Consider the following 25,642-nt stretch of genomic DNA (forward strand, 5'->3'; position numbering starts at 1 on the left):
AGTCAATTTGCACATAGCAAGATCTGAGAAACAGCAATGAAGTAATGACTAGATAATCTCTTTTTTGATGTTGGCTGAGGGCTAAATATTTCCCAGAAATATGTGGAGAATTCCCTTGCTCTTCAAAAAACTGTCACGTGAACTTTTACGTCTACCTGAGGGGGTAGTTTAATGACTCATCCAAAAGGTGACAGCTCCAATAGTGCAGCACTCTTCCAGGTAAATAAACAAGGGTGGAAGAATTGGGCTGTTGCCTAGCAACAGGAGTCCAGAGAGGCAGGTCCCTCCCAAAGACACACACAGAAAAGCTAGAAACAACAGTTGCTTTTGGAAGCCGTTGGAGTTCAGCAGGTTTTGAAGATTGTTGCCAGGCAGGAGCAGCCTAGAAGGGACAGATAGCAAGTCCCAAGCTAAAGAAATACCCCAAAATCCAGGCGAGTGGAAAAGAAGAAAGTCCAAAGAAGATTTTCTAGTCAAAGGAAGGACAAGAACCTGGAGAAGGTCCTGTTAATGAAGTTAAGAGTATGGGGCAGCGAGAAAGGCTCCAAGTTTCAGGTTTAAAGGGACAAAAGCTGCAGAAAGCAGATTTAAAGTGAGACCAGCTTGCAAGAGACAAGAAGGTCCAAAGAGACGGCTGAAGGTCTGTAAACCTTTGCTATGGGCATGTGAAGCAGTGGCACTGTTGACAACTGAGTCTAAGAGAAAGCATCGATTTGGGAGAAGATTCCAAGGCAAGGTCTTGGAGAGTGGATATTGGAATCCCTCATGTGAAAGACAGAGTACAGTGACTGGTTGGTTCATGGTGTGACAAACGTCTTTTTGGAGTGGCGGTGGGTGGGTAAGAAGCTGTGATGACATCCATGGATTCTAGTTGAGGTGACATCTGTCACTTGGTTTCGGAGTGTGGCGTGTCTGACCACAGGGTGCCTATTGGTTTACATGGACTGTGTACTTACTGTGAACATTAAAGTATAAGATAGCATTTGTAACTTATGTTATCCTCACAAATCTCTATACATCTGTAAAGGCATAGTTGTGTGTGGAGGAGTATTGTAATATAGTTTAACTTTTCTGGTTTAATAAATCTTCTATTCTTTCGTTAAAAGTTCATTAACTGACTCCAGTGACTCTATTCAGTAGCCACTCCCCATGTATCTAAGCAAACAAATTAAAAGTTACAATCTATCGAGCTGGGTTCAACTCTGGGATCAGACTTGTCCAGGGATAAACTCACCTGGGATCATTAGAAGGATAACCTCTCTACTTTTATAATCAATTCCCCTCACAATAAATGATAACATTCTATTAGCTTTCCTAATTACCTGCTGTACCTGCGTACTAACCTTTTGTGATTCATGCACTAGGACACCCAGGTCCCTATGAATCCTAGAGCTCTGCAATCTCTCACCATTTAGATAATATGTTTCTTTTTTATTCTTCCTGCCAAATGAATGATTTCACATCTGTCCACATTATATTCCATTTGCCAGATCTTTGCCCACTCACTTAACCTATTTATGTCACTTTGTAACCTCCTTACGTCCTCTTCGCCATTTACTTTCCTATCTTTGTGTCATCAGCAAATTTGGCAACCATTCCTTCGTCCCTTCATCCAAGTCATTTCACCAGTTTCTCCACATAACTGAAGTCCTTCATCCCTGGTATCACACATGTAAACCCACTCTACACCCTTTCTAAAGCCTTGACATCCTCCCTAAAATGTACTGCCCAGAACTGAACACAGTCCTCCAGCTGATGCTTAACCAGTATTACATAAAAGGTTAACATAACTTCTGTGCTGTACTACTCTATGCCAAAGCCAAAGATCCCATACACGTTAACAGCCTTCTCAAATTATCCTTCTGCCTGCAAAGGTTAGTGCAAAACAACCCAAGTCTCTTTGTACCTGCAACCTCTTCAAAATTTTAGCTTGCAATTTTTATTCTTTCTCCTCACTCTTCCAACCTAGGTGCATCATTTCACAATTCTCTGCATCAATATCCATTTGCCATGTGCCGGCCCATTTCACGAGTTTGTCTACGTCCTCTTGAAGTCTGTTACTATCCTGCTAATTGCTTAGGGGATTTCCAAGTTTCCTGTCATCTGAAAACTTTGAAATTATGCCCTATATACCCAACTCCAGGTAGTAAGATATACATCTAATAGTGATTCCTGGATAAAGCCAGAGTATACTTTCCTCCGGTCAGAAAAACAACTGTTCACCGCTTCTCTCTTTGCTTTCTGCCCCTTAGCCAATTCACATCAACGCAGCTATTGTCTCTTTAATCCCACGAGCTTTACTTATGCTAACAAGCCCAGCGCATGATGGTTTATCAAACCAATACCATGTAACCAGGATAAAGACAAAATACTCCAGATCCTGGAGATCTGAAATGAAAGCAGGAAGTGCTAGAAAAACTCAGCAGGTCTGGCAGCATCTGTGGAGACAGAAACAGAGTTAATGTTTTGAATCTAATATGAATCTTCTTTGGAACTGAAGAGAGGTAGAAATGTGATGAGTTTTATGCTGTTGAAAAAGGAAAGGGAAGAGGAGTCATATTGGGCTTGAAACGTTAACTCTTTCTCTCCATAGATGCTGCCAGATCTGCTGAGTTTTTCCAACACTTTCTGTTTTTATACCATGTAACCCGGCCTTCTGCAATTTGAGAGTTTTCCCTGTGTCTATTCGCACGATTGTTTTGGCTGCTGGTCTGGCCCTGAGTCCCTCACTTTTTTTTCCTCTTCGTTTTTTTCATCCGCTTTTCTCTTTTACTCCTCCTCAATTCTTGTCTCTGGTTGTTATGCCTCATTTCATTCTCCCCACTCCAGTATGCAGCCCTCCCAAATCCCTCTGCCAACCCCTCAGCGCTCCTCAGCCTTCCTGCTTTCCTCCCGACATCACAGGGCTGACTGCCTCTTAAATAAACCTACTGCGCCCCTCTCCGCCTCTCTTGGCATCCTCTGAAGAGTCCATTGAGACACTTGTTGCTGCCTCCTTACAAGCAGCAACCCCAACTGCCCCTCCGACAATATTGCCAAACATCCTGCCCAGTATATCTGCTTTCACACTGTTCTCCACTTCTCCGTTCAGAATGTCTGCTCACTGTGAACAAGGCCTTTGCCATCCCTGACCTTATTGTGGATGACTTCCATCGACAGCATGGCCTTAACGGAAACCTGGCTGAGAGGTGATAACGTCTTACCCTTAAATGAAGACTCCCGGCCTGGCTAGACCTTCCACCACTTGCCTTGTCTAAACTGCTACAGTGGTGGTGTGGGTCTCATCATCAATTTACACCTTGATCGGTTTCCCAACTCCTCTGTGTCCTGTTCCTCCTTTGAACATCTGAACTTTTCCTACCTCTTTCACTTCATTTAAAATCCTTGTTCTCCATTTCCCATTCAAGTGCCATGACAATGATCTCATTGAGATAGCTTCACTGCTTTCTGCCCTCAGCCTCTGCAATGAGTGACTTCTCATCTTGGCTGAATTCTATCTCCAGCTCAGCACATCATATTTTCTCTGAGTTCACTGTCCTCCTACCCTTCCTTAATCTCTCCCTTCATATAAATCCTCCTACCTAGATTCTTAGCTACCCCCTTAATCTTGCCAAAACAAATGACATCACTGCTCCCATCCTGTCAATCACAGATAAGGCCATCTCTGATCACTTCCTTGAGTCACTCTACAGCCACATCCCCCTCCTTTCTCCATCCCTACCCTATTTCACCCTGTGTCCACTCAGAAAAATCTCTCCCCCAATTCACATACAACTGCATGGACTGCAGCGGTTCAACAAGGCAGCTGACCACCACCTTCTAAATGACATTTAGGGATGGGTAATAAATGCTGGACTAGCCAGTTACACCCACATCCCATGAATGAATTAAAAAATCTACACTTTCAAAATCCTGACTAGCCTTTGACCCTCAACGCACCACAACATTTCTGGAGCTATCTGTTCAACCACACCCTCGTCTCCATGTCTAATACGTTAATCTCCATTAAAACCCTTTCTCTCGTGCTTTCCCTCAGCATTCACTCAGTGTGGCCCTAAGTTCTGCTCGCTAAGTCCAAAGGAAGCAGATGTGACCTCCTACTTTGATACCTTTCTGTACTGCATCTGATGCTTCTTCCATCAGGGCTTCCATGATGTTGAAGAGCAATGGCGAAAATAAACAGCCTTATTTCACCTCGTGCCTGATTACACCAGGTTCAGTTTCACCAAATACTGTCCTGATTATAGCAGTCTGTCCCATCTACAGCAGTACAATCATTTTTTCTCTCCCCCGTCAACTCTGATTGCCTCCAGCACTTTCAACAGCTTTTGCCAATTTGCCTGGTCGAATCCTTTTTCATAATCTACAAAAAAGGTGTACACTTCTTGCTTGTATTCTATTCTTCTTTCACTTAACACTCTCATCACTGCTACAGCCCCTCTAGTTTCACAACTCTTCCTAAAACCAAACTGATCACAGCCAATGTAATGGCTTGCTTTGGCTTTAAATCTATTTGCTTGGACCTTTAACATTACCGTAGATGCATATGTATTCAAAATTATGGTGCAATACTCCTCACATTTCATGGCAACTACCTTCCTCCCCGATGTGGCTATTGTGTTCCTCAAACAATCTTCCAGCCATTCTCTCTTGGTGTCCATCTCCTTACACAATTCTCTTGTTGCCTTCTTTCCAAGTCTTTTATCATTTTTCCACAGATTCCATCAAATCCTTCTGTTTATCCTGGCTTTGGTTCTTTTATAGGTCTAAATATTTCACACTGTAGAGGATCGGGTCCTAAATCATCCTGGGAAATGTCTTGTGCTTTCTCTGGCTCTTGTTTTGATAACTTGCTATCTTTTGCATTCGGGTCATCAATGCACTCTTTCCATCTATTCTTTACTACCTCAGGTTCTATAAGCAGCTTACTATCAACTATTGTCCTGTATACCTCTCTTTCCTCCAGTCAATTCCTTTATTTTCTCAGACTGTGCTCATTCTTTTGCAGTTCTTTCAATTCTCTGTACTCTCTTGCCTGGTCAGTCTCACTTCTTAGTTCATTGTTTAGTTTTCTATATGTTTGTTTAGCTTTGTTAGTGTTTTTATCCTTCCATTTTCTGTTTTTGTCAATTTTCTTCAGCATTCTTTGAGATTCATGGCTTTCTAACACTTTTCCTTTCAACCATATAGATGTCTTCTTTCTCACCTACTAAGATGGTGTTTTTCAATTTATCCCACTGAGCTTGGCAAGTGCTTTCTGAACTGTTGTTAATCTCTTAACTTTTTCTTTACGGCTTCACAAAACTTGACGCCCTCAGAGCCCAACATCTCTTTACCCCACCAAGGCTCCTGATTTAAAAACATAAAATGCTGGAAAAACTCAGGTCTGGCAGCATCTGTGGAGAGAGAAACAGAGTTAACGTTTCAAGTCCGTGTGACTTCTTCAGAGCTAAAGAACAGTAGAAATGTGATGGATTTTAGACTGTTCAAGAGGGGGTGGAGCAGGTGAAGCAAGACGGAAGGTCAGGGATAGGTGGGAGCAAAGGAGAGATAGATAAAGATGTCATGGACACAAGACAAAGGGAGTGTTAATGGTAGTGGTAGGGACTAAAGAAGGTGCTGATAGTGGCAGAACGTGTAAATAGCAGAACAAGGGTGAGCGCTCTGTGAAAGCACAACACAGGACCAAGTGAGTGATGGCCCTGTGGGGTTGGGGGAGGCGGGAAGCTGAGGGCAGCAGGGGAAGGTTGGGGAAAAAGGATTTTAAAAAATGAATGAATAAAAATAAATTTAAAAAGGAATGAAAATAGATGAAAGTTAAAATTAAATTTGAAAGTTAAAAAAAATTGGATTAAAAAAGTAGAGATAGAGGAGCAACTTCATGGTCTGAAGTTGTTGAACTCATTGTTAAGTCCAGAAGGCTGTAAAGTGCCTAATCGGAAGATGAGGTGCAGTTCCTCCAGCTTGCATTGGGCTTCACTGGAACATTGCAGCAGGCCAAGGGCAGATATGTGGGCATGAGAGCAGGATGGTGTGTTGAAATGGCAAGTGACAGGATCATGCTTGCGGGCTGAGTGAAGGTATTCCGCAAAGCGGTCACCCAATCTGCATTTAGTCTCCCCAAAGTAGAGGAGATCGCTTTGGGAGCAGTGACTACAGTAGCTTTTGATTTCCTTTCTTGATTCTCTTCAGCTGAATTCTTACTTTCAAGGCAGCCAGCTTATGAGCTATGTCCATGTCTGCAACTGGGAAGGTACAGGAATTCTTTATGCTGTTTCAATACCTCTGCTTGGCGAGGGTGTAATCAATTTGGAACCTCTTCAGATCCCCAGGTAACTTGCAAAGGTACTGTTTCCTCTGATTATCTTTAAACCGGGTGTTGATGATGCATAGCTTGCATCTTCTACAGACACAACCAGCATCTCCCTTCTGTTGTTTCTAACACTCAGTCCATGGCTTTCAACTTTGTTTCCATCTCTGACTTCATCGATTACAGTATTCCAGCCTCCCACATCACCAGGAAGCTGTTTCCTTTTTCCTTTGCTATCAGTTCTTCTAGAGATTATTGTCTCTAAGATTTTCACCACCACTGATGGTGAGCTGACTAGCCTGTTGCTGCCCAATCGAACCCTCTCCCTTTTTAAAAAAACATGTACAGAGGAGTATAATTTTCAATTTCCCACCATCCTAATACTCAAAGAGAACTGGAAGAGCCTCCACAATTGCCAGGCTAGCCAGCAACATCCATATCCCATGAATGGATAAAACAAAACCCTTGCTTCTCTCAGTAAACTAGGATGTATCTCATCCAAACCAAGTGATATTTCTAAAACAAAAACAGAAATACCTGGAAAAACTCAGCAGGTCTGGCAGCATCAGCGGAGAAGAGCAAAGTTGACATTTCGAGTCCTCATGACCCTTCAACAGAACTAAGTAGAAATAGGAAAGGGGTGAAATATAAGCTGGTTTAAAGGGGGGGGGGGGGTGTTGTTGGGGGAAGCAAGCAGTGATAGGAGGAGATAACCAAAAGATGTCACAGACAAAAGAACAAAGAGGTGTTGAAGGTGGTGATATTATCTAAAAAAATGTGCTAATTAAGAATGGAGAGCAGGACAAGCAAGGTAGCTCTAGTGGGGGTGGGGTGAAATAAACCATGGGTGGAATACATTTAAAAATAATGGAAATAGGTGGGAAAAGAAATATCTATATAAATTATTGGAAAAAACAAAAGGGAGGGGGAAGAAACGGAAAGGGGGTGGGGATGGAGGAGGGAGTTCAAGATCTAAAGTTGTTGAACTCAATATTCAGTCTGGAAGGCTGTAAAGTGCCTAGTTGGAAGATGAGGTGCTGTTCCTCCAGTTTGCGTTGAGCTTCACTGGAACAATGCAGCGAGCCAAGGACAGACATGTGGGCAAGAGAGCAGGGTGGAGTGTTAAAATGGCAAGCGACAGGGAGGTCTGGGTCATACTTGCGGACAGACTGAAGGTGTTCTGCAAAGCGGTCACCCAGTCTGCGTTTGGTCTCTCCAATGTAGAGGAAACCGCATTGGGAGCAACGAATGCAGTAGACTAAGTTGGGGGAAATGCAAGTGAAATGCTGTTTCACTTGAAAGGAGTGTTTGGGCCCTTGGACGGTGGAGGAGAGAGGAGGTGAAGGGGCAGGTGTTGCATATTTTGCGTTTGCATAGGGAGGTGCCGTAGGTGGGGGTTGAGGAGTAGGGGGTGATGGAGGAGTGGACCAGGGTGTCACGGAGGGAACGATCCCTACGGAATGCCGCCAGGGGGGGTGAAAGGAAGATGTGTTTGGTGGTGGCATCATGCTGGAATTGGTGGAAATGGCGGAGGATGATCCTTTGAATGCGGAGTTGGTGGGGTGATAAGTGAGGACAAGGGGGATCCTATCATGTTTCTGGGAGGGAGGAGAAGGCGTGAGGGCGGATGCGCGGGAGATGGGCTGGACACGGTTGAGGGCCCTGTCAACCACCATGGGTGGAAAACCTCGGTTAAGGAAGAAGGAGGACATGTCAGAGGAACTGTTTTTGAAAGTGGCGTCATCAGAACAGATGCGACGGAGGCGAAGGAACTGAGAGAATGGGATGGAGTCTTTACAGGAAGCGGGGTGTGAGGAGCTGTAGTCGAGGTAGCTGTGGGAGTCGGTAGGCTTGTAATGGATATTGGTGGACAGTCTATCATCAGAAATTGAGACAGAGAGGTCAAGGAAGGGAAGTGAAGTGTCAGAGATGGACCATGTGAAAATGATGGAGGGGTGGAGATTGGAAGCAAAATTAATAAATTTTTCCAGGTCCCGCCGAGAGCATGAAGCAGCACCAAAATAATCATCGATGTACCGGAGAAAGAGTTGTGGGAGGGGGCGGGAGTAGGACTGGAACAAGGAATGTTCCACATACCCTATAAAGAGACAGGCATAGCTGGGGCCCATGCGGGTACCCATAGCCACACCTTTTATTTGGAGGAAGTGAGAGGAGTTAAAGGAGAAATTGTTCAGTGTGAGAACAAGTTCAGCCAGACGGAGGAGAGTAGGGGTGGATGGGGATTGTTCGGGCCTCTGTTCGAGGAAGAAGCTGAGAGCCCTCAGACCATCCCGGACTGACAACCTTTTAAGCACCGCCTTTTAGCAATTTTTTTTTATCATATCCAATACCGTTAACTCTTCTTTATTTTGCTACATCAGCAGCATTCTCTTCTCTAGTAAAAACAGGTGCAAAGCACTCATGTAGTAACTCAGGCATGCCCTCTGCCTCCACAGGATTTCCTTCTCACTCTCTAATTGGTCACAGCCTTTCTTGGACAATGATTTTACTAGTAAATGTTTATAAAAGGCTCTCGGGTTCCCATTTATGTTATCCACTGATCTACTCTCTCTTTGTCCCTTTTATTTTCCTTTTCCTAATCTCCCCTGTATTTTCTGTATTTAGCTTGGTTCTCTGCTGTATTATTTACCTTACATTGTCATAAGCCTCGTTTTTCTGTTTTTAACATCTATATCGTGAATTATCTATGGAACTCTGGCTTTTGGATGCCCTTTCTTTACCCGTCACAGGAGCAGCTCTAGCTTTGTACCTGAACCATATCCTTTTGAAAGCCTCCCTTCTCTATTCCTGGGAAGCTGGTGGCCTAGTGGGAGTGTCATTGGACTATTAATCCTGAGGCTCGGGCTAATGTCAAGGGTTCAAATCCTATCTTAGCAGCTGGTGGAATTTAAATCCAATCTGAGCATTGCTGAAAAAAAGAGACTTTTTTGTCAAAGCTTTTCGGCACTACCAATGGACTATTTAAATTTAATTAATAAAATCATGAATTAAAAGCTAGCCTCAGTAACAGAAACCATGACATTACCATCGATTGTCACAAAAACCCATCTGGTTCATCAATGTCCTTCAGGGAAAGAAATCTGCTATCCTTACCTGGTCTGGCCTACATGTGACTTCAGACTCTCAGCAACGTGACGAATTCTTAACTGCTCTCAAGGGCAATTAGGGATATACAACAAGTGCTGGCTTTGCCAGTGACACCCGCATTCCATGAACGAATGGTAAAAGATATTACATTACTGCTTTGCCAACCAATTTCTGACTCCAACCCACCTGGAACAGTTCACTTCTCGAGTCAATGAAAAACACTCAGAAACAGAAATGAGTGCACACATGCAGATCAACTTCAATGCAGAAAAGTGTGAAGTGTTACATTTAGGCAGGGAGAATGAGACGAGACAATACAAACTAAATGGTACAATTTTAAATGAGGCTGCGAGAACAAAGGCCTGGGTGTGCTTGTGTACAATCTTTGTAAATCACAGGACAATTTAACAAGGCAGTTAATGAAGCATATGGTATCCTGGGTTTATAAAACAGAGGCTTTGAATACAAAAGCCAGGAAGTTATGCTAAACCTATATAAAACACAAGTTTAGCATAACTGGAATACTGAATCCAGTTCTTTAGGGAGGACTTTAAGGCTTTGGAGAGTGTACTGAAGAGTACTAGAACCCAGGGATGAAAAATTAGAGTTATGTGGATAGACTGGTGAAAAGGAAGTTGTTATCCTTAGAGCAGAGAAGGTTAAGACTAGATCTAATACTGTGTTTAAAATTATGAGCAGTTTAGATAGGAGTTAAAAAAACTGCTTGCCATGGCTGAAGGATTTATAACCAGATTTAAGGTGATTGGCAAAAGAACCAGAGGTGACAAGAGAGTCAACTTTTTTGTTAAAAAACGCAACAAGTGGTTAAGATTTGGAATGAATTGTATGATAAGGTGGTAGCTACAGATTCAATAGTAGCCTTCAGAAGGGGATTGTATAAATACTTGAAGGAGGAAAAAATTGCAGGAATGTGGGAAAGAGCTTGGGGTGTTGGACTAAGTAATCTGCCTTTTAAAGAATCTGCGGAGACTTGACAAGCCAAACAGTTCCTTCCGTGCTGTACTATTTGATGATTCCACAAATGAGCCCTCCTCTAGTTAAACAATTTTTATGCTTGATTGTTCCTTGTCCTTTTCCTTAGTTATTCTAAACCTGATATTATGATCACTGTTCTCTAAATGTTCCCCCATTGAAAAATTTTCAATTTCATTTCCCAAGACTAGATTCAGCACTGTTTCCTTCCTCATTGGGATAGAAAGAAACTAATCAAGAAAGTTCTTCTGCACACATTTCAGGAATTCCTGCTCCTCTTTTCCCTTTATACTGTTACTATTCTAGTCTATATGAGAAAATACTTAAAGAAATCCAGTATATTGTCATGAAATTGTTGGTCTGTCTCTCTCTGGGTGCTAAATTAGCAGCCTGTGGAGATTGCAACATTTAAGGTACAGGATGTTCCAATGCCTGTTACATTGGTTCCTGCTTAGTAACAAGGTGGAACCCTCTGGGAGTGTTTTGATAGATCACCAGAACAGTTCAAGGGTCAAGTGAACAACTGCTAATGGTTGGCAGACTGCCTCAAGAAGTGACACAAAGAAAAAAGAGACAGATACATGTCCCAGTTAAGTTAAAGAGTGAGCTGCGGGAAGCAGACTTTAAGTAAAGAGGGCAACTAGGGCAAAGGTACGCCTTTGGAGCAGTGGTGTTCCGCTTGGCATGGCCATTAATCTGAAAGTGTGCTTGTGAGCAAGTGTTTGAGTGTATTCGGGAATCCAGAGAGAGGAAATCTCGGAAAGCAAGATTGAAACCCTGTGAGGTGGGCCATTGTTAAAGCTGTCTGAATGGGAGCGAAATTTGGAGAGAATTCCAAGGAGAGGTGCTCGAAGATAAAGCTGGGAATCCCCCGTGTGCCATTGTCAACAAGATTGTTTGACTTGGTGTTTACTGATGCCTGGGTAGGCTCTTGAGAAATCCATGGACTCTGTCTTGGTTGCATTTGTCATTTACTCAGTAGTGTGGTGTGCCCGAACATAGTTCATCTGTTAATTCACATATACTCTAACATTCAGAGTTGTTAATCGTAAATTGTTTTATCTTTCTGAACTTGTATGGTAAAGTTTGTTTTGTTTGTTCAAAACCCAGGGAATCTTGTGCTTTATTCCAAAAACAGGTGCCTTGAATCTCAACCTTTACCTCCTTTAAACAAAACGTTATTGGTCCCTAACCTGATCTTCCCCATATCTCGGGCTTTGGCCAAGATTTGTAACAATATGTAAAGAAAAAGGAGAAATTAATGGGACCACGTGACAACAGATCCCCTGGGCCTGAAGTTCTGCATCCTAGGGATTTAAGAAAGGCAGCTGCAGAGATAGTGGATGCACTTATTTTGACTTTGCAGAACTCCTTACACTCTAGAAAGACTGGAAGGTAGCAAACATATTACTATTTTAAAAAGGAGGATGGGGGAAAAAGGGGATCTACAAGCCAGTTAGCCTAACATCAGTAGTGCTCAAAAAGCAAGAATCTATTAGGGATGTGGTTAAGGGGGCACTTGAAGTCATAACATGATTATGCAGAGTCAGCACAAATTTCTGAAAGGGAAATTGTGTTTAACAAATCTGTTAAGAGTTTTCCTAAGCATGTAACTGGGCCCTCAGTTCTGGAATTCCCTCCCTAAACCTCTCCGCCTATGTTGTTTTCCTTCTTTAAGGCACTCCCTAAAATCTAACATTTTGACCAAGCTTTTGGCCATCTTACCTAATATCTTCTGATGTGTCTTAAGTGTTATATTTTGTTTTAAAATGCATCTGTGAAGCATCTTGGGAAGTTTTATGTTAAAGGCACTATACAAATATAAGCTGTTGTGGTTTTAAGATGGATAAAGGGGAACCAGCGAATGTAATGCATTTGGATTTTCAAAAAGCATTTCATAAGGTTCCACTTAAGAGGTTATTGCACAAAATCAGGACTTGTGGGATTGGGGGGTAATATATTTGCATAGTTTGAGCGTTGGTTAATGGACAGAAAACAGGGTAGCAAAAAACGAGGTATTTTCAGGTTGGCAGGCTATAACTAGAAAATGTTCTCATTCAGAGGGACCTGGGTGTCCTTACATGTGAATCACAAAGTTAACATGCAAGCACAACAAGCAATTAAGGCGGCAAATGGCATGTTAGTTTTGTTGCAAAGGGATCGGAGTATGAGTGAAGAACTCTTACTACAATTATACAGGGCATTGGTGAGGCCACACCTGGGGCAGTATGTGTAATTTTGGCCTCCTTATCCAAAAAAGGATATACTTGCCATGGAGGGGGTGCAACAAAGATTCACTAGACTGGTTCCTTGGATGAGGAGATTGTCCTATGAGGAGGGATTGATTAGACTAGACCTACATTCCCTGGAGTTTAGAAGCGAGAGGTGATCTAATTGAAAATTCTTAAGGGGCTTGACAGGGTAGATGCTGAGAAAATGTTTTCCAGGTCAGGAAATCTAGAACACGGGGTCACAGTCTCAGAATAAGGGGTTGGCCATTTAAGACTAAGATAAGGATGAATTTCTTCACTCAAAGAGTTGCAAATCTTTGTAATCTGTGGATGCTCAGTTGTTGAGTACATTCATGACAGAGTTGATAGATTTTTGGATATTAAGGGATATGGGTCAGTATGGGAATGTGGAGTTGAGGTGATGATCAGCCACCATCTTATTGAATGGTAGAGCAGGTTTGAAGGGCCAAATGACTGCTCTTCCTCCTATTTCTTATGTTCTTATGAATAACCTCACAAATTACATCTGAATCTCAGGATGTTGCTAATTTGGGGTCTGCTATCGGCTGCCTACCAGATTTCTTCTCCGAGAATTTCCTCACTAGAAATTCCAGAAAGCTAGCGATAGCACATCATTTATATACATATACATAATTATATATTCTTTTTTAATCTATATATATATATATATTATATATATATATAAAATATATATATATAATATATAAAACGCACAAATCCATCTGCTTTGGAAATCACAAGTTAAACAAATGAAATATTATGGAGCTTATTATCCAACTCTTATTTTTCTATTCTTTCCATCATCTTCTGCAAGTATTAGTTCCTTGCTCAGTATAGTCCCAATACCAGCCTATCTGTATGGGATACTTGCCTTTATTAGTCAAGGCATAGAATCTAAGAGCAGGGAATTTATGCTGGAACTGTATAAAACCCTGGTTAGGCCACAGCTAGAGTATTGCGTGCAGTTCTGGAATCTGCATTATAGGAAGGATGTGATTGCACTAGAGAGAGTGCAGAGGAGATTTGCCAGGATGTTGCCTGGGCTGAAGAGTTTTAGTTGAGGAGAGATTCGGTAGACTGGGGTTATTTTCCTTGGAGCAGAGGAGGGACATGGTTGAGGTGTATAAAATTATGAGGGGCATAGATAGGGTAGACAGGGAGGAACTTTTCCCCTTGGTAGAGGGATCAATAATCAGGGAGCATAGATTTAAGGCAAGGGGCAGGAGGTTTAGAGGGGATGTGAGGAAGAATTTTTTCACCCAGAGGGTGGTGGGAATCTGGAGCTCACTGCCTGAAAGGGTGATAGGGGCAGAAACCCTCGTAACATTTAAAAAGTATTTGGATGTGCACTTGCAATGCCATAGCACACAAGACTATGGGCCCAGTGCCGGAAAATGGGATTAGAATAGTTAGGTACTTGTTTGACTGGCATAGACTCGATGGGCCGAAGGGCCTTTTTCTGTGCTGTAGACCTCTATGACTATTTTCCCAACATTGGTCTTGACAAAGAATATGGAAGGTTACCCAGATGTAAGAGAAGACATGATATCCATGCACAATCTTGTGCTCACCTGACATCCACACATGCTTACTTATAGTAAGGGCAAAGGATAGCGCACAAGAATGAGAAACCTTTCCAAATTTTTTCCTTTAACTCAGCAAGCTATAATATCATCTCAGTAGGGATCAGTTAATAGCACAGACCAGTGAACGAATTACTGTATGACAGAACTATTTAGAGAGCCTGTGGTGGAGCTGATGATTGATCAGGATGCTGACTCTCAACTTTTACCTGTTCTGAGGCTTTCTGCTTTTTACTTTGTTATTGGGCTGGTAGTCTGATTCGCTGTCTCCTGAGGTACTCTTCTCTCGATCTTCTTCTTCCTCTTCCTCAGAACCAGAACCAGACATGTGCCAGTCTTCACTAAGAGAAATGAAAGTGTATTACAAGAGGGAATATCCATGATATTATAGTATATGAAATGCTTAAACAGTTTCTGAACACACATTATTCCTTCATTATCACTGGCTCAATATCCAGAGTGGCCTACTTGTGGAAGACCAGCAGAAGGACAGTATTGGTTCAATAAGGCTCAACACCACCACCTTCACAGCACTAGGAATGGTCAACAAATGTGACCTCTTCAACGATGCCCACATCCAGAAAACAGTAAGAGAAAAGTACTCAACTTACCAAGATCCAAAATATATTTAGCTCGCATGTGAAGACTGCTTTTATATTTTTTTCAGTCCAATACTAAAAGCTTTATGTTTTTAAAAAAAGGTGAAATGCACATTTAAACCATTTTTCCACTCCAAAGTACTTGTGTCAACAGAAATGGATCATCCCTAATGCACATAAATTTTACAAGTTCCATACAGTCTGGAACATGTGTAGGGAGACTTTTTTAAGCATATTTTTGCAAGTTACTTATATGAAACTGGTATCTTGCACAAATCCACACCAGTTCTGATATTCATTCATTCAATTCGTAATGGTGCTTGATTGCTAGCCTGAGGTTTTAATTTATGTCACATTTATTAACCATTGTAAGTTAACTTATTGCATTTAACCATGACATTGAACCATTCCATCTTCAATTATACCATCGCTTTAATTTTTTATATATTTAACTTCTCCTCGATTATTGTATTTATGTGTTCGACAAGTTTTGCTATTGTTCTCTCCAATTTTTTTTTTTTTAAAACGCCTTAGTACATTTTAACTCTCTTCTAGATGTCTATTTTAATTTCTCTGTTTAGCCACTGTAGTGACTGCTGGCTTAGCCTGTGCTTATTTATCTTTTGTACATGCTTTGTTCCACTTCTTTAATATATTTTAAAATATTTTCTAACTTTCTTCAACTTTTGTTCAGGAATGTGTCCTTAATTTCTTTCAGTTCACCCTTGCTTCCATCAAAATTTGCCTTCTTGAAATTAAGCATTTTCATCCCAGCTCTTGCTGGCTACCCATTGTCAGACAGTCTTATATTTGATTGTATTATGGTTATTGGTCCCCTGAGGTTCAAATACCTTTAATAGATTATGGATGACATCTGATTGCTTTCAAGTGTAGATGGGACCCCCTGCTCTGGGAGGGTCCATGACATACTGTGTCAAGAAGCAGTCTTGTGCCACTCTTACCAGCTAAGATTCAATTGCTACACTTCCACTGGGCATTTCCAGTTAATACTCAATTGGTTGAAGCCACCGTTATTAGCAATACATCCATCTAAACTCAGCATGCAAGATGCTGTTGCCTTCCTTTACTTATCTCAGCAGATTTGTAGTGGAACCCAATTCTAAAATATTCAGCCATATTGTTACATCTTTTCCTTTCTGAAATGTTTCACATCCAGAATACTGCATATCCAATCTATTGTTTTTTTTCCCCTTTATTCTTTCATGGAATGTGGGCATCACTGACAAGGCCAGCATTTGTTGCCCATCCATTTCAGAGGACAGTTAAGAGTTAACCACAGTGCTGTGGGTCTAGAGTCACATGTAGGCCACGCCAGGTAAGCAAGGCAGATTTCCTTCCCTAGAGGACACTAGTGAACCAGATGGGTTTTTACAACAATCAATTATAGCTTTTGTGGTCACCATTACTGCGCCTAGCTTTCAATTCCAGACTTCTTTTGTTATTAATTTGAATCCAAATTCCACCAGCTGCCTTGGTGGGATTTGAACACTTGTCCCCAGAGCATTAGCCTGTGTTTCTGGATTACTAGTCCAGTGACATTACCACTATGCTATCATCTCACCTCACTGTTTAACAATCTATAGCGCTCTATCAAATTCACTTTTCCCTTCTGCTACGTTCACTTTCAATTATTTACAATATTTCGCTCCTAATGTTTCTGGCATTCAATTGAATGCACTTAATTGTGATTATGACTTTTGTCCTAAAATTTTAACCTCTAAGGTTATTTACAATGCCTAAATTATTTTCTTGCTTTATCGTGCCCATTTCCATGACCGCTCTCCAAGAGCTGATTTTCTCTAATAACAGCACAACCAAATTTTGTGGTTTTTATTCAAAATTTCAGTATAAGCACAGGCAATTTCTTAATAGACCAACACTAACTGTTGATGCTATTAACTCAGGAGATTGGTTAGCTCAGTTGGCTGGGTGGCTAGAGTGTGATGGAAGAATGATGCCAATTGTGCGGGCGGGCTCAATCTCTGTGCCGGTTGTGGTAGTTCATGGAGGCCTGCTTGCTCGCCTTGCCCCACACTTACAGAGTGGTGCCCCTCAAGCTATATATAACCAATTGTGTCTCTATACTGGAGATAAATGCATATGGTCCTCTGTGGACTATGGCTAATTACTTAAGTGTTGTGAAGTGGTGTTGGATGGGGCTTTGAGCCTTATCCCGCAAGTCTTATTCTGAGCTGCCCTAGCTAGAAGCTGCAACATCTTACTTCAGGGAGAAGGAGAAACAATGCGGAAAGTATCACACCTGGGAAGCCCGTAGATCTTACAGGCTTCCCTGGTGTAATACTTTCCGCATCCTTGAACTGTCAGGAGCGAAGGCAGTCATAGTGATGTGTGATCAGGCCAAAAATTCAAGCTTAGAACTATCTAATCTGGACAAACGAAGTTGAAAATCAACCAAAGAAAAAAAGTCAAACGGCAGGAGAAGGAACCAGGAAGATATATTCTTGTTTCAGAATGCAATGGCTCATTGTATAAACCAAAGTCTTGTAATCTGTAACCACATTATCAGAATTCTCTTGGGTTTGTAATGCTGGCTTTCACCCTCAATGATGTGCAACCACCCTTTCATCCATTATCCCTGTGCTTGCTGACCTACCAGGTGAGCAAAGCTTCTATTTTAAAATTCTCATCCTTGTTTTCAATCTCTCCATGCCTTACTCTCTCTATCTCTGTTGCCTTCTCCAGCCTGAGAAAACTATGCGCCCCTCCAATCATGTGCTCCTCCTGACTTCTTGCACATCTTCCATTTTACTCACTCCACCACTGGCAGCCATGCCTTCACTTGCAGAGGCCCTAATCTCTGCAACCACTTCCGTAAATCTCTATCTCTCGTTCTTTCTTTAAAACTCTCCTTAAAACCTACCTCTGACCAATCTTTTGGCCAACTACTCTTATATCTCCTTATGCAGCTCTATGTCAAATGTTGTTTGATAACACTGTGAAGCACCTTGGAACACTTTACCACATTAATAGCACTACTGTATGCAAATGCAAGTTGTTATTTTTGTAGATAAGGTCAATGCACGCACCAGAAGTAGTATCAGAGAATTTCAATTTATTCATTTCAAGCTGTGCCTGCATAGGGGCAAAATTTCAAAAGGCATTTCAAAAGGCTATCAGAAAGAGATCGCCTGAATATTTACTCTGATGTTCCCTAGTATCTTCACTGCAATATCACACATGCCAGGGAACTCCTTTCTTTCTTCATGATTAACAGTTACAACCATTAACAATATTTAAGATGCACCATCTATTGAACATCTAATTTTAGATTTCCAATAGTCCAGAGTGACCAGGTCAATTCTTTTGACAGTTGTGATGGATATTAGGGCAGAACTGAACCAACTGAATTCCTTGCCCAAAAACACAGCTTATGTAATTTAAATTAAAAACAATTGTAGAGCTATTCTTATTTAGAAACAATTTCTATTCCAGTGTGCGAAGCACAATTAGAAATTTCCAAAACAAATACGAACAGACAACATCCTACAGGGTTGAGGCAAGGCTGGGAAATGGAAATATTTCAGTACCTTCAGGATATATATTCATTCTATTGCCATTTTGATAGGGTGATATATTTTTGTCAATAATTTCAGTCAATGCTCTATATATATGACTACTCTGAATCACAACTGTGGTTCTCTGACCAAAGGAAACATTAAGAACAAATGTAACAGGGACAACAATGTAATACAAATTAAAATACCACCAGATCAGTGGCAGAATCAAAGACAAACTTTTTCTATGACAAAAAAGACTTAGAAGACTTATATAGCCAATAAAATCCTTCCTCATTTATCCAATCTCACATGGAAACTGGAGTATACCACTGGAAGAGAAACGCTGAGCACCTAAGTCCTCATGTTGGCTTTGAGCAATTGCTAAAGTCTTCAATTTACTAATATTTTGTGCTGAATGTCGGAAACATAACAGCACAGTAACAATTCAAACCGTTCTGACTTAAGCTTGCTTAAAATATGACTCAAATCCCAGATGGGACTCAACTGACATCTGAAAGTATCTTCTTTCCATGAGCTTTTTACAACTTTTCCCAAAGTGTGACACCTAATACTATTTCATAAGAATGATATCAATGGGAAGGTTTATTAGCTGGAACTGTTTGATCCTGTTGTTCAGCATTATCAGAGTCAGAACTATCTCTGAGCACAATGAGACTGCGTCAAATGTGGTAATAAAATAACCAAGGGTTCCTTAGATTAACATCTCATATTAAATCCCTGGAATGGCTCGTCACTGAGAGGCAAAAGTACCATCTCTGATCCAAAGTAGTCAGATTAACTTCAGCTAGCTTCCAAAAAATCTGCCATTGCAGTTCAGAACGAAGTCTAATATAGAACAGAGTAGAACATCACAGTGTATGTTTTTTAGGGAGATTCTTCTTTCATGCTTTGGCAATTTCCTACTTGTGGGGAGGCTGCAGAAATTAGGGAATTTATTTTCAGTGTGATCTAAAAATTTTAAAAATCGTGCTAAACAAAATTTATATATTCTTTTTCTGAAAAATTGTAAAAAAAAACTTAAATATAATTGTAATGCTTTAACTTGAGACAAAATTATTTTAGAATATGTAGCATTATAGAACAACTTAACAGTGAATTGACATTAAAACTTGTTTATGGAAAAGGATCAGGCTGTTTTTGTTTAAATTCTCACCACTATCGTCTCAAGGGCAATTAAGGACGGACAATAAATGCTGGCCTTGCCAGTGACAACCGTACCCCATGTGCAAATTTTTTTAAAATCTCAAGATGTAGGCCACAATGGCAAGGCTGCATTTATTACCCATCCCCAGTTCCATGAGGTAGTGATGGGCCTTCTCCTTGAGCTGCTATTTTCTTAGGTGTTGGTGTTGTCCTAATGATGTGAAGTAACGATGATACATATCCAAGTTAGGATTGTGTGCAACTTGGAATTGATGATGGTTTCACGCCATTGCCAATCTTCTGCTTTTTGGTAGCAGAGGACTGCCTGTCAACAGGTTCATTTGATTTTTTAACTTTGTTCCAATGTACAGTATTATAACTGAGTAGCATGTTAGACCACTTCAGAGGCCACTGGTTGTCAACAGTGTATTATCTCACAAATCACCAACTTTCAGAAATTCCATTCCACAACTTGCAACTAATTTTTGATTGATAATGGTACTGGACAAGCACAGCATTACCTCGCCCTTCCCACTATTCAACTCTCTAAGATCTCTGCACTCCTCTAATTCTACCCTCTTACAAATTTCCAATTTTAATAGGCCCATCAGTGACTCCCATGCCTTCAGCTGTTTATGTCCTAAACTCTAGAATTCATTCCCTAAAACTCTCCACCTCCTGGCCCTCTCCTTTTTTTCAGCTGCATGCTGCCCTTTGAAATTATCCAAAAACACACCATTAGGTTTGACATGTACGATGAAACACCCAGCTCAACCTTACTATCACTGCTCTCGATTCCCCCACTGCCTCTAAATTGTCAAGCCACTTATCCAACCAGGAATGGATGAGCAGAAATTTCCCCCAACTAATAATGGGAAGACTGAAACCACTATCTTTGGTCCCTGCCACAAAATCCATTCCTCTCCCTACCAGCTGTATGAGATTGAACCAGGCTGTTCACAACCTTGTTATCACATCTGACCCTAAATGAGCTTCTGATCACATATCCTTGCCTTCATAAAAAACAGTGATCTTCACCTCTGTGATTTCACCTGATTTCAGCACCTGCTTTAGCTCAACCTCTACTGAAACCCTCATCTATATCTTGATTATTCCAATGCACTCCTGGCCAGCTTGCTTTCTTCCACCCTCCATAAACATGAGATAATTCAAAGCTCTACTGCCTGCATCCTAACTCAAACCAAGTCCTGTTCACCCATCACCCCAAACCTGCTGACCTATACTGGCTCCCAGTTAAGCAACGCCTTGAGTTTAAAATTCTTATATTTGTTTTCAAATCCTTCCATGGCCTCACCCCTCCCTGTCTCTGTAATTTCCTCCAGGCCTAGAATCCTCCAATTCTGGCCTCTTGCGCATCCCAATTTTAATCGCTCCACCACCGACAGCTTTCAGCTGCTGAGGTTATAAAAGTTCTGGAATTCCCTTCGATTTTATTGAAAATTTCAATTGACATAGGACCAATAGTATTTTAGGGGACAAGTTTCAGATTTCCACTTGTGTATGGAAAAATGTTTCCTGATTTCACTCCAAAATAGCCTTGTTCACCACCTTCTAAACACAAGGGAATCCCAGGCGAGTTTATGTAGTCCATCCTTATAATTTAACCTGGTATCATTGTGGTGATATTCCCTTCCAAGGCCAAAATATCCTTCCTCAGGTGCAGTGCCCAAAATTGAGCACAATGCTCCAGCTGAGGTCTGAACATGATTTGTACAACTGAAGCATAAGTTTCTTCCTTTTGTATTACAGCCCCCTTGAGGTAAAGATCATCACTCCATTAGCTTTTTTGATTACATGTGCACTATCTTTTACTTATTTTTTTATTATTATTTATTATTTCATGGGATATGGGTGTCACTGGCAAGGCCAGCATTTGTTGCCCATCCCTAATTGCCCTTGAACTGAGTAGCTTGTTAGGCCATTCAGAGGGCAGTTAAGAGTCAACCACATTGCTATGGGTCTGGAGTGACACGTAGGGCAGGCCAGCTAAGGATGGCAGATTTCCATCCCTAAAGGTCCTTAGTGAAAGAGATGGGTTTTTTTATAACAATTGATGATAGTTTAATGGTCACCATTACTGAGTCTAGATTTCAATTCCAGTTTGTATTAATTGAATTTAAATTTATGGACACATGAACACACAACACTTTGCTCTTCAGCAGTTCACAGTTTCTCACCATTAACAAAGTATTTTGATTTGCCTTCCTCATATCTAAAGCGTATAACCTCAAACTTCCAGACATTGAACTCCATTTGCCATAGTCTTGCCCACTCATTTAATCTGTCTATCTCCCTTTTCCAGTTTCCTGCTCTCATCCACACATTTATGGTGCCTTCTAATTTAGATTTCTCTAAGATAATATTTAGGCTTTGGGAGCTATAGAAATGTGGAGGGACAAGAGAAACTGGAGCTCTTTCCAAAATAATCCAGGAAGTTGAGACAATCTACTAGAGGTTGTTGTGGTACTCCTTTAAGTGGGTGTAGTTAGGTTTTCTGTATATATCGCTAGAGGAGGAATGATGCAACGTATCATGTGATTCAAACTTAGTCTCAGCTTGTTCTGAGGAAGCTACCAGCTCAGATATGTGTACAAGTTTTCCAACTTCCCAAACCCTTAATAAATGAACCTATGTATTTTTGTGTTAGCCAATCCCTCATGCGTGGTTGGTGCCTTAATTTTTATTTACTAAGTAAGCACAAGGAGAAAAAAATCACAACGTGGTGCCAGTAGTGGAGAATGTTTCATTTTCAAGCACACCACACACAACTTGGTGTCAGTGCTGATGGAAGAAGCTGGTAAGCAGAAAAATCCGAAGTCAATGTAACATGTGGGGTCTCAAACCGAAGATTGCAGCACACAGTCTGAGAGTTCAACAGGCAGGGACAACGTATCGAAAGGTTCAGCGCCAGGCAGTGCTCAGTCAGGAAAGGCGAGCAGCTGGGACACGGGCTGGATCGATCGTGGGCAAGGGAGAGCAGAGAAACGTTGTGGAAATTGGGCCGAGAAATGTTGAAAAAATGACAGGCAAAGTTGAGAGTTGATGAACGTTGGAAAAATCGTCACCGCTATTATTTGTTTTGTGGAGAATCGTGGTACGTTACTGCCACAACTCAAGATTCTTGTGTGTGCATTTCTGAAGCTCTGCCCAAGTAGCAACAGCATCATTCATGTCAAGTGCTTAAACTAAGTAAAGGCAATAACAAGGGCTTGAAGACAGAGTTGGCCAAAACGAACTGGGAGAATACATTAAAAGACAGGACAGTATAGAAGCAGTAACAGACATTTCAGGAGATATTCTATAACTCTGAGCAAAGATATACTCCACTGGGAAAGAAAGGCTCTACAAGAAGGATGCACCAGCTATGCTAACTAACGGAGTTAAGGATAATATCAAATTGAAAGAAAAGTGTACAGTACTGAAAAGGTTCAGAAGATTGGACAGATTTTAGAAACCAGCAAAAAACGACGAAAAAAACGAGGGGGAATTAGAGCATGACCGCCTGGCTGCCCAAAGCCTGTCCACCATCTACAAGGCACAAGTCAGGAGTTTGATGGAATACTCCCCACTTGCCTAAATGAGTGCAGCACCAACAACACTCAAGAAGCTTGACACCATCCAGGACAAAGCAGCCCGCTTGATTGGCAACACATCCACAAACATTCACTCCCTCCATCACTGATGCACTGTAGTAGCAGTGTGTACCATCTACAAGATACACTGCAGGAATTCACCAAGGTTCCTTAGACAGCACCTTCCAAACCCATGACCACTACCATCTGGAAGAACAGGGCTGCGTAGGTGGGAGCGCCACCATCTGGAAGTTGCCCTCCAAGCCACTCACCATCCTGACTTGGGAATATATCGCCATTCCTTCACTGTTGCTGGATCAAAATCCTAGTTCTCCTTCCCTAAGAGCACTGGACAGCACTGCACATGGGCTGCAGCTGTACAAGAAGGAAGTTCCAGGGCAACTAAGGATGGGCAATAAATGCTGGCCTCACCAGCGATGCCCACATCCCATGAATGAATTTAAAAAATGATCCCGAGAGGACTTGACAGGTTGGATGCTGAAAGAATGGTTCCTGTTGTGGGGGAGTCTAGAACAAGGGGACACAGTCCAAAAATTAGGAGTCTCCCATTTAAGACTGGGATAAGGAAAATGTTTTTCTCTCGATGGTCGTTGGCCTGTGAAATTGTCTTCCCCAAACAGCAGTGGATGCTGAGTCATTGAATATATTCAAGACTGAGTTAGATAGATTTTTGATCGACAAGGGAATCAAGGGTTATGGAGGGGCAAACACGAAAATAGAGTTGAGGCCACAATCCGATTAGCCATGATCTTATAGAATGGAGAAGCTGGCTCAAGGGCCGAATAGCCTCCTCCTGCTTCTAATGCTTGTGCTCTTGTGCTGGTGCAGCAGTTGAACAAGCTGTGGTGAGGAGGGGGACTACAGGTAACTGACACACTGCAGTGTATTTAAAGTGTCCACAGTGTTCGAATCTTGATCAGTAAAACAGCAGGGATATTTGTTTAAATGGCAGAGAAGAAGAAAGGTCCAGGGAAAATTGCAAAATTGTCCACAAAATTCCCAAGCTTAAATTAGAAGGCGGCTGACCTACACTCTGAGCTTAAACTACTTAAACAATGCAATAGAATTATGGTTTTTAGACTCGGGCATGTCCAAGCCCAACAAGCAGCCCATACAGATTTGTTGAGCTTTGGAAATGAAGGTTCAGATAGGCTCAACACATTCAGGCTCATGGAAGACAATCAAAAAGATCTCAAAATGATCAGGACGACTTCGGAAGACTAGTTCAGGGTCAAATTGAATTTCTGTATCCATCATCTGGAGTTCATGTTGTACCGTCAACAGACTAAGCAATCCATCAACCATTCTATCAGTCAGCACACAATTCTTCAGAAGCAGAGCTGACAAACAGAATCGCCAAATTAGAGATTGCATCTACTCCAATAGGCATATTTCAAAAAGATATGCTGGACAAACACAAAAGCTACAGCATCGATGAGCTACTCAAAGATGGACGAAAGTATGTGGTGATTATTGCAGGTCAACAAAGCTTACGGGTCATGTGTGCAACCCCAACCGTTGACACATTAACCAGGTTAGCCAAACGCGAGAAGACATGTAGAAGGTGCAGACTTCTCCATGCACTGAAGAGAGGCACAGCATTTCATGATTACTGCAAGGCATGTGGCAAAAAGGGTCACTGGCAGCAGCAATGCAAAAGAGCGAAGGCCAAAGGAGCTATGAGATGTCATGCGAAGGTTCAAGCAGGCTGTAAACAGGTAATAGCTTCGAGCAGCAATAATGCTCATACCAGATCCCATAGGATAAAACATGCACAAAGTGGCGGATAAAATGGGCAATGCAATGATGATCAAGATGCTGTGAGGCACGGTGAACACACATTCCACACTGTCCATGTCTCAGGCCACATAGATACCATTACACCATCAGAACTATTTACTACAATTCAGGTCATCTGTTCTCACTAAATCAATAAACATTCACTATTGGCAAAAATAGACGCAGGGGTACTGTCTCTGAGAATTCTACAAGCAATGTACCCACAGAAGTGGAAGGCCATGGTGAAATCCAGATAATGGCACAGTAATTCAATGTGTAGGATCCATTGTGCTAGAATATAAGTACAACCAGCCATCCTGGACGTCACAGATATTCTACATAGCAGAAACCAAAGGCCCAGCGATTGCAAGTCAACTGGCACGTCAAGATCTCACATTGGTAACCATCCATGGAATCAGCCAGGTACCAGAAGGCAGATCAGCGTCAGAAGATACACAAATAAATCATATGAGCAGCTCGCGAGAGGGAGAGATACAGAGAAAGAGACAGTCTATTGGCCAGGTATGATCAATGACATTGAAGTCACAGTTGTGAAGTGTGAGGCATGTCAAGAAAATATGCCAAATCAGCTCAAGGAGCTACTTTTACTACACAATGTTCCTACTCATCCTTGGGCCAAGATTGCTTCCGAACTCTTCCATGTTGATGGGAATGATTTCTTAGTTGTCACTGATTATTTT

The 25,642-nt window shown here is 41.6% G+C and overlaps 1 protein-coding gene across 4 annotated transcripts in view; it reads right to left on the minus strand.

The window, feature by feature from the left end:
• Window positions 1-25,642, minus strand: part of chd1 (chromodomain helicase DNA binding protein 1) — a 222,532-nt gene that overhangs the window by 109,750 nt on the left and 87,140 nt on the right. For all 4 annotated transcript variants that reach the window (XM_078565773.1, XM_078565765.1, XM_078565793.1 and 1 more), the window contains one exon: window positions 14,456-14,587. In XM_078565773.1, coding sequence (XP_078421899.1) covers window positions 14,456-14,587 — 132 coding nt within the window. The remainder of the gene's footprint in view (window positions 1-14,455; window positions 14,588-25,642) is intronic.

The sequence above is a fragment of the Cetorhinus maximus genome, chromosome 2 (assembly GCF_964194155.1).
Source record: "Cetorhinus maximus chromosome 2, sCetMax3.hap1.1, whole genome shotgun sequence".
Lineage (NCBI taxonomy): Eukaryota > Metazoa > Chordata > Chondrichthyes > Lamniformes > Cetorhinidae > Cetorhinus > Cetorhinus maximus.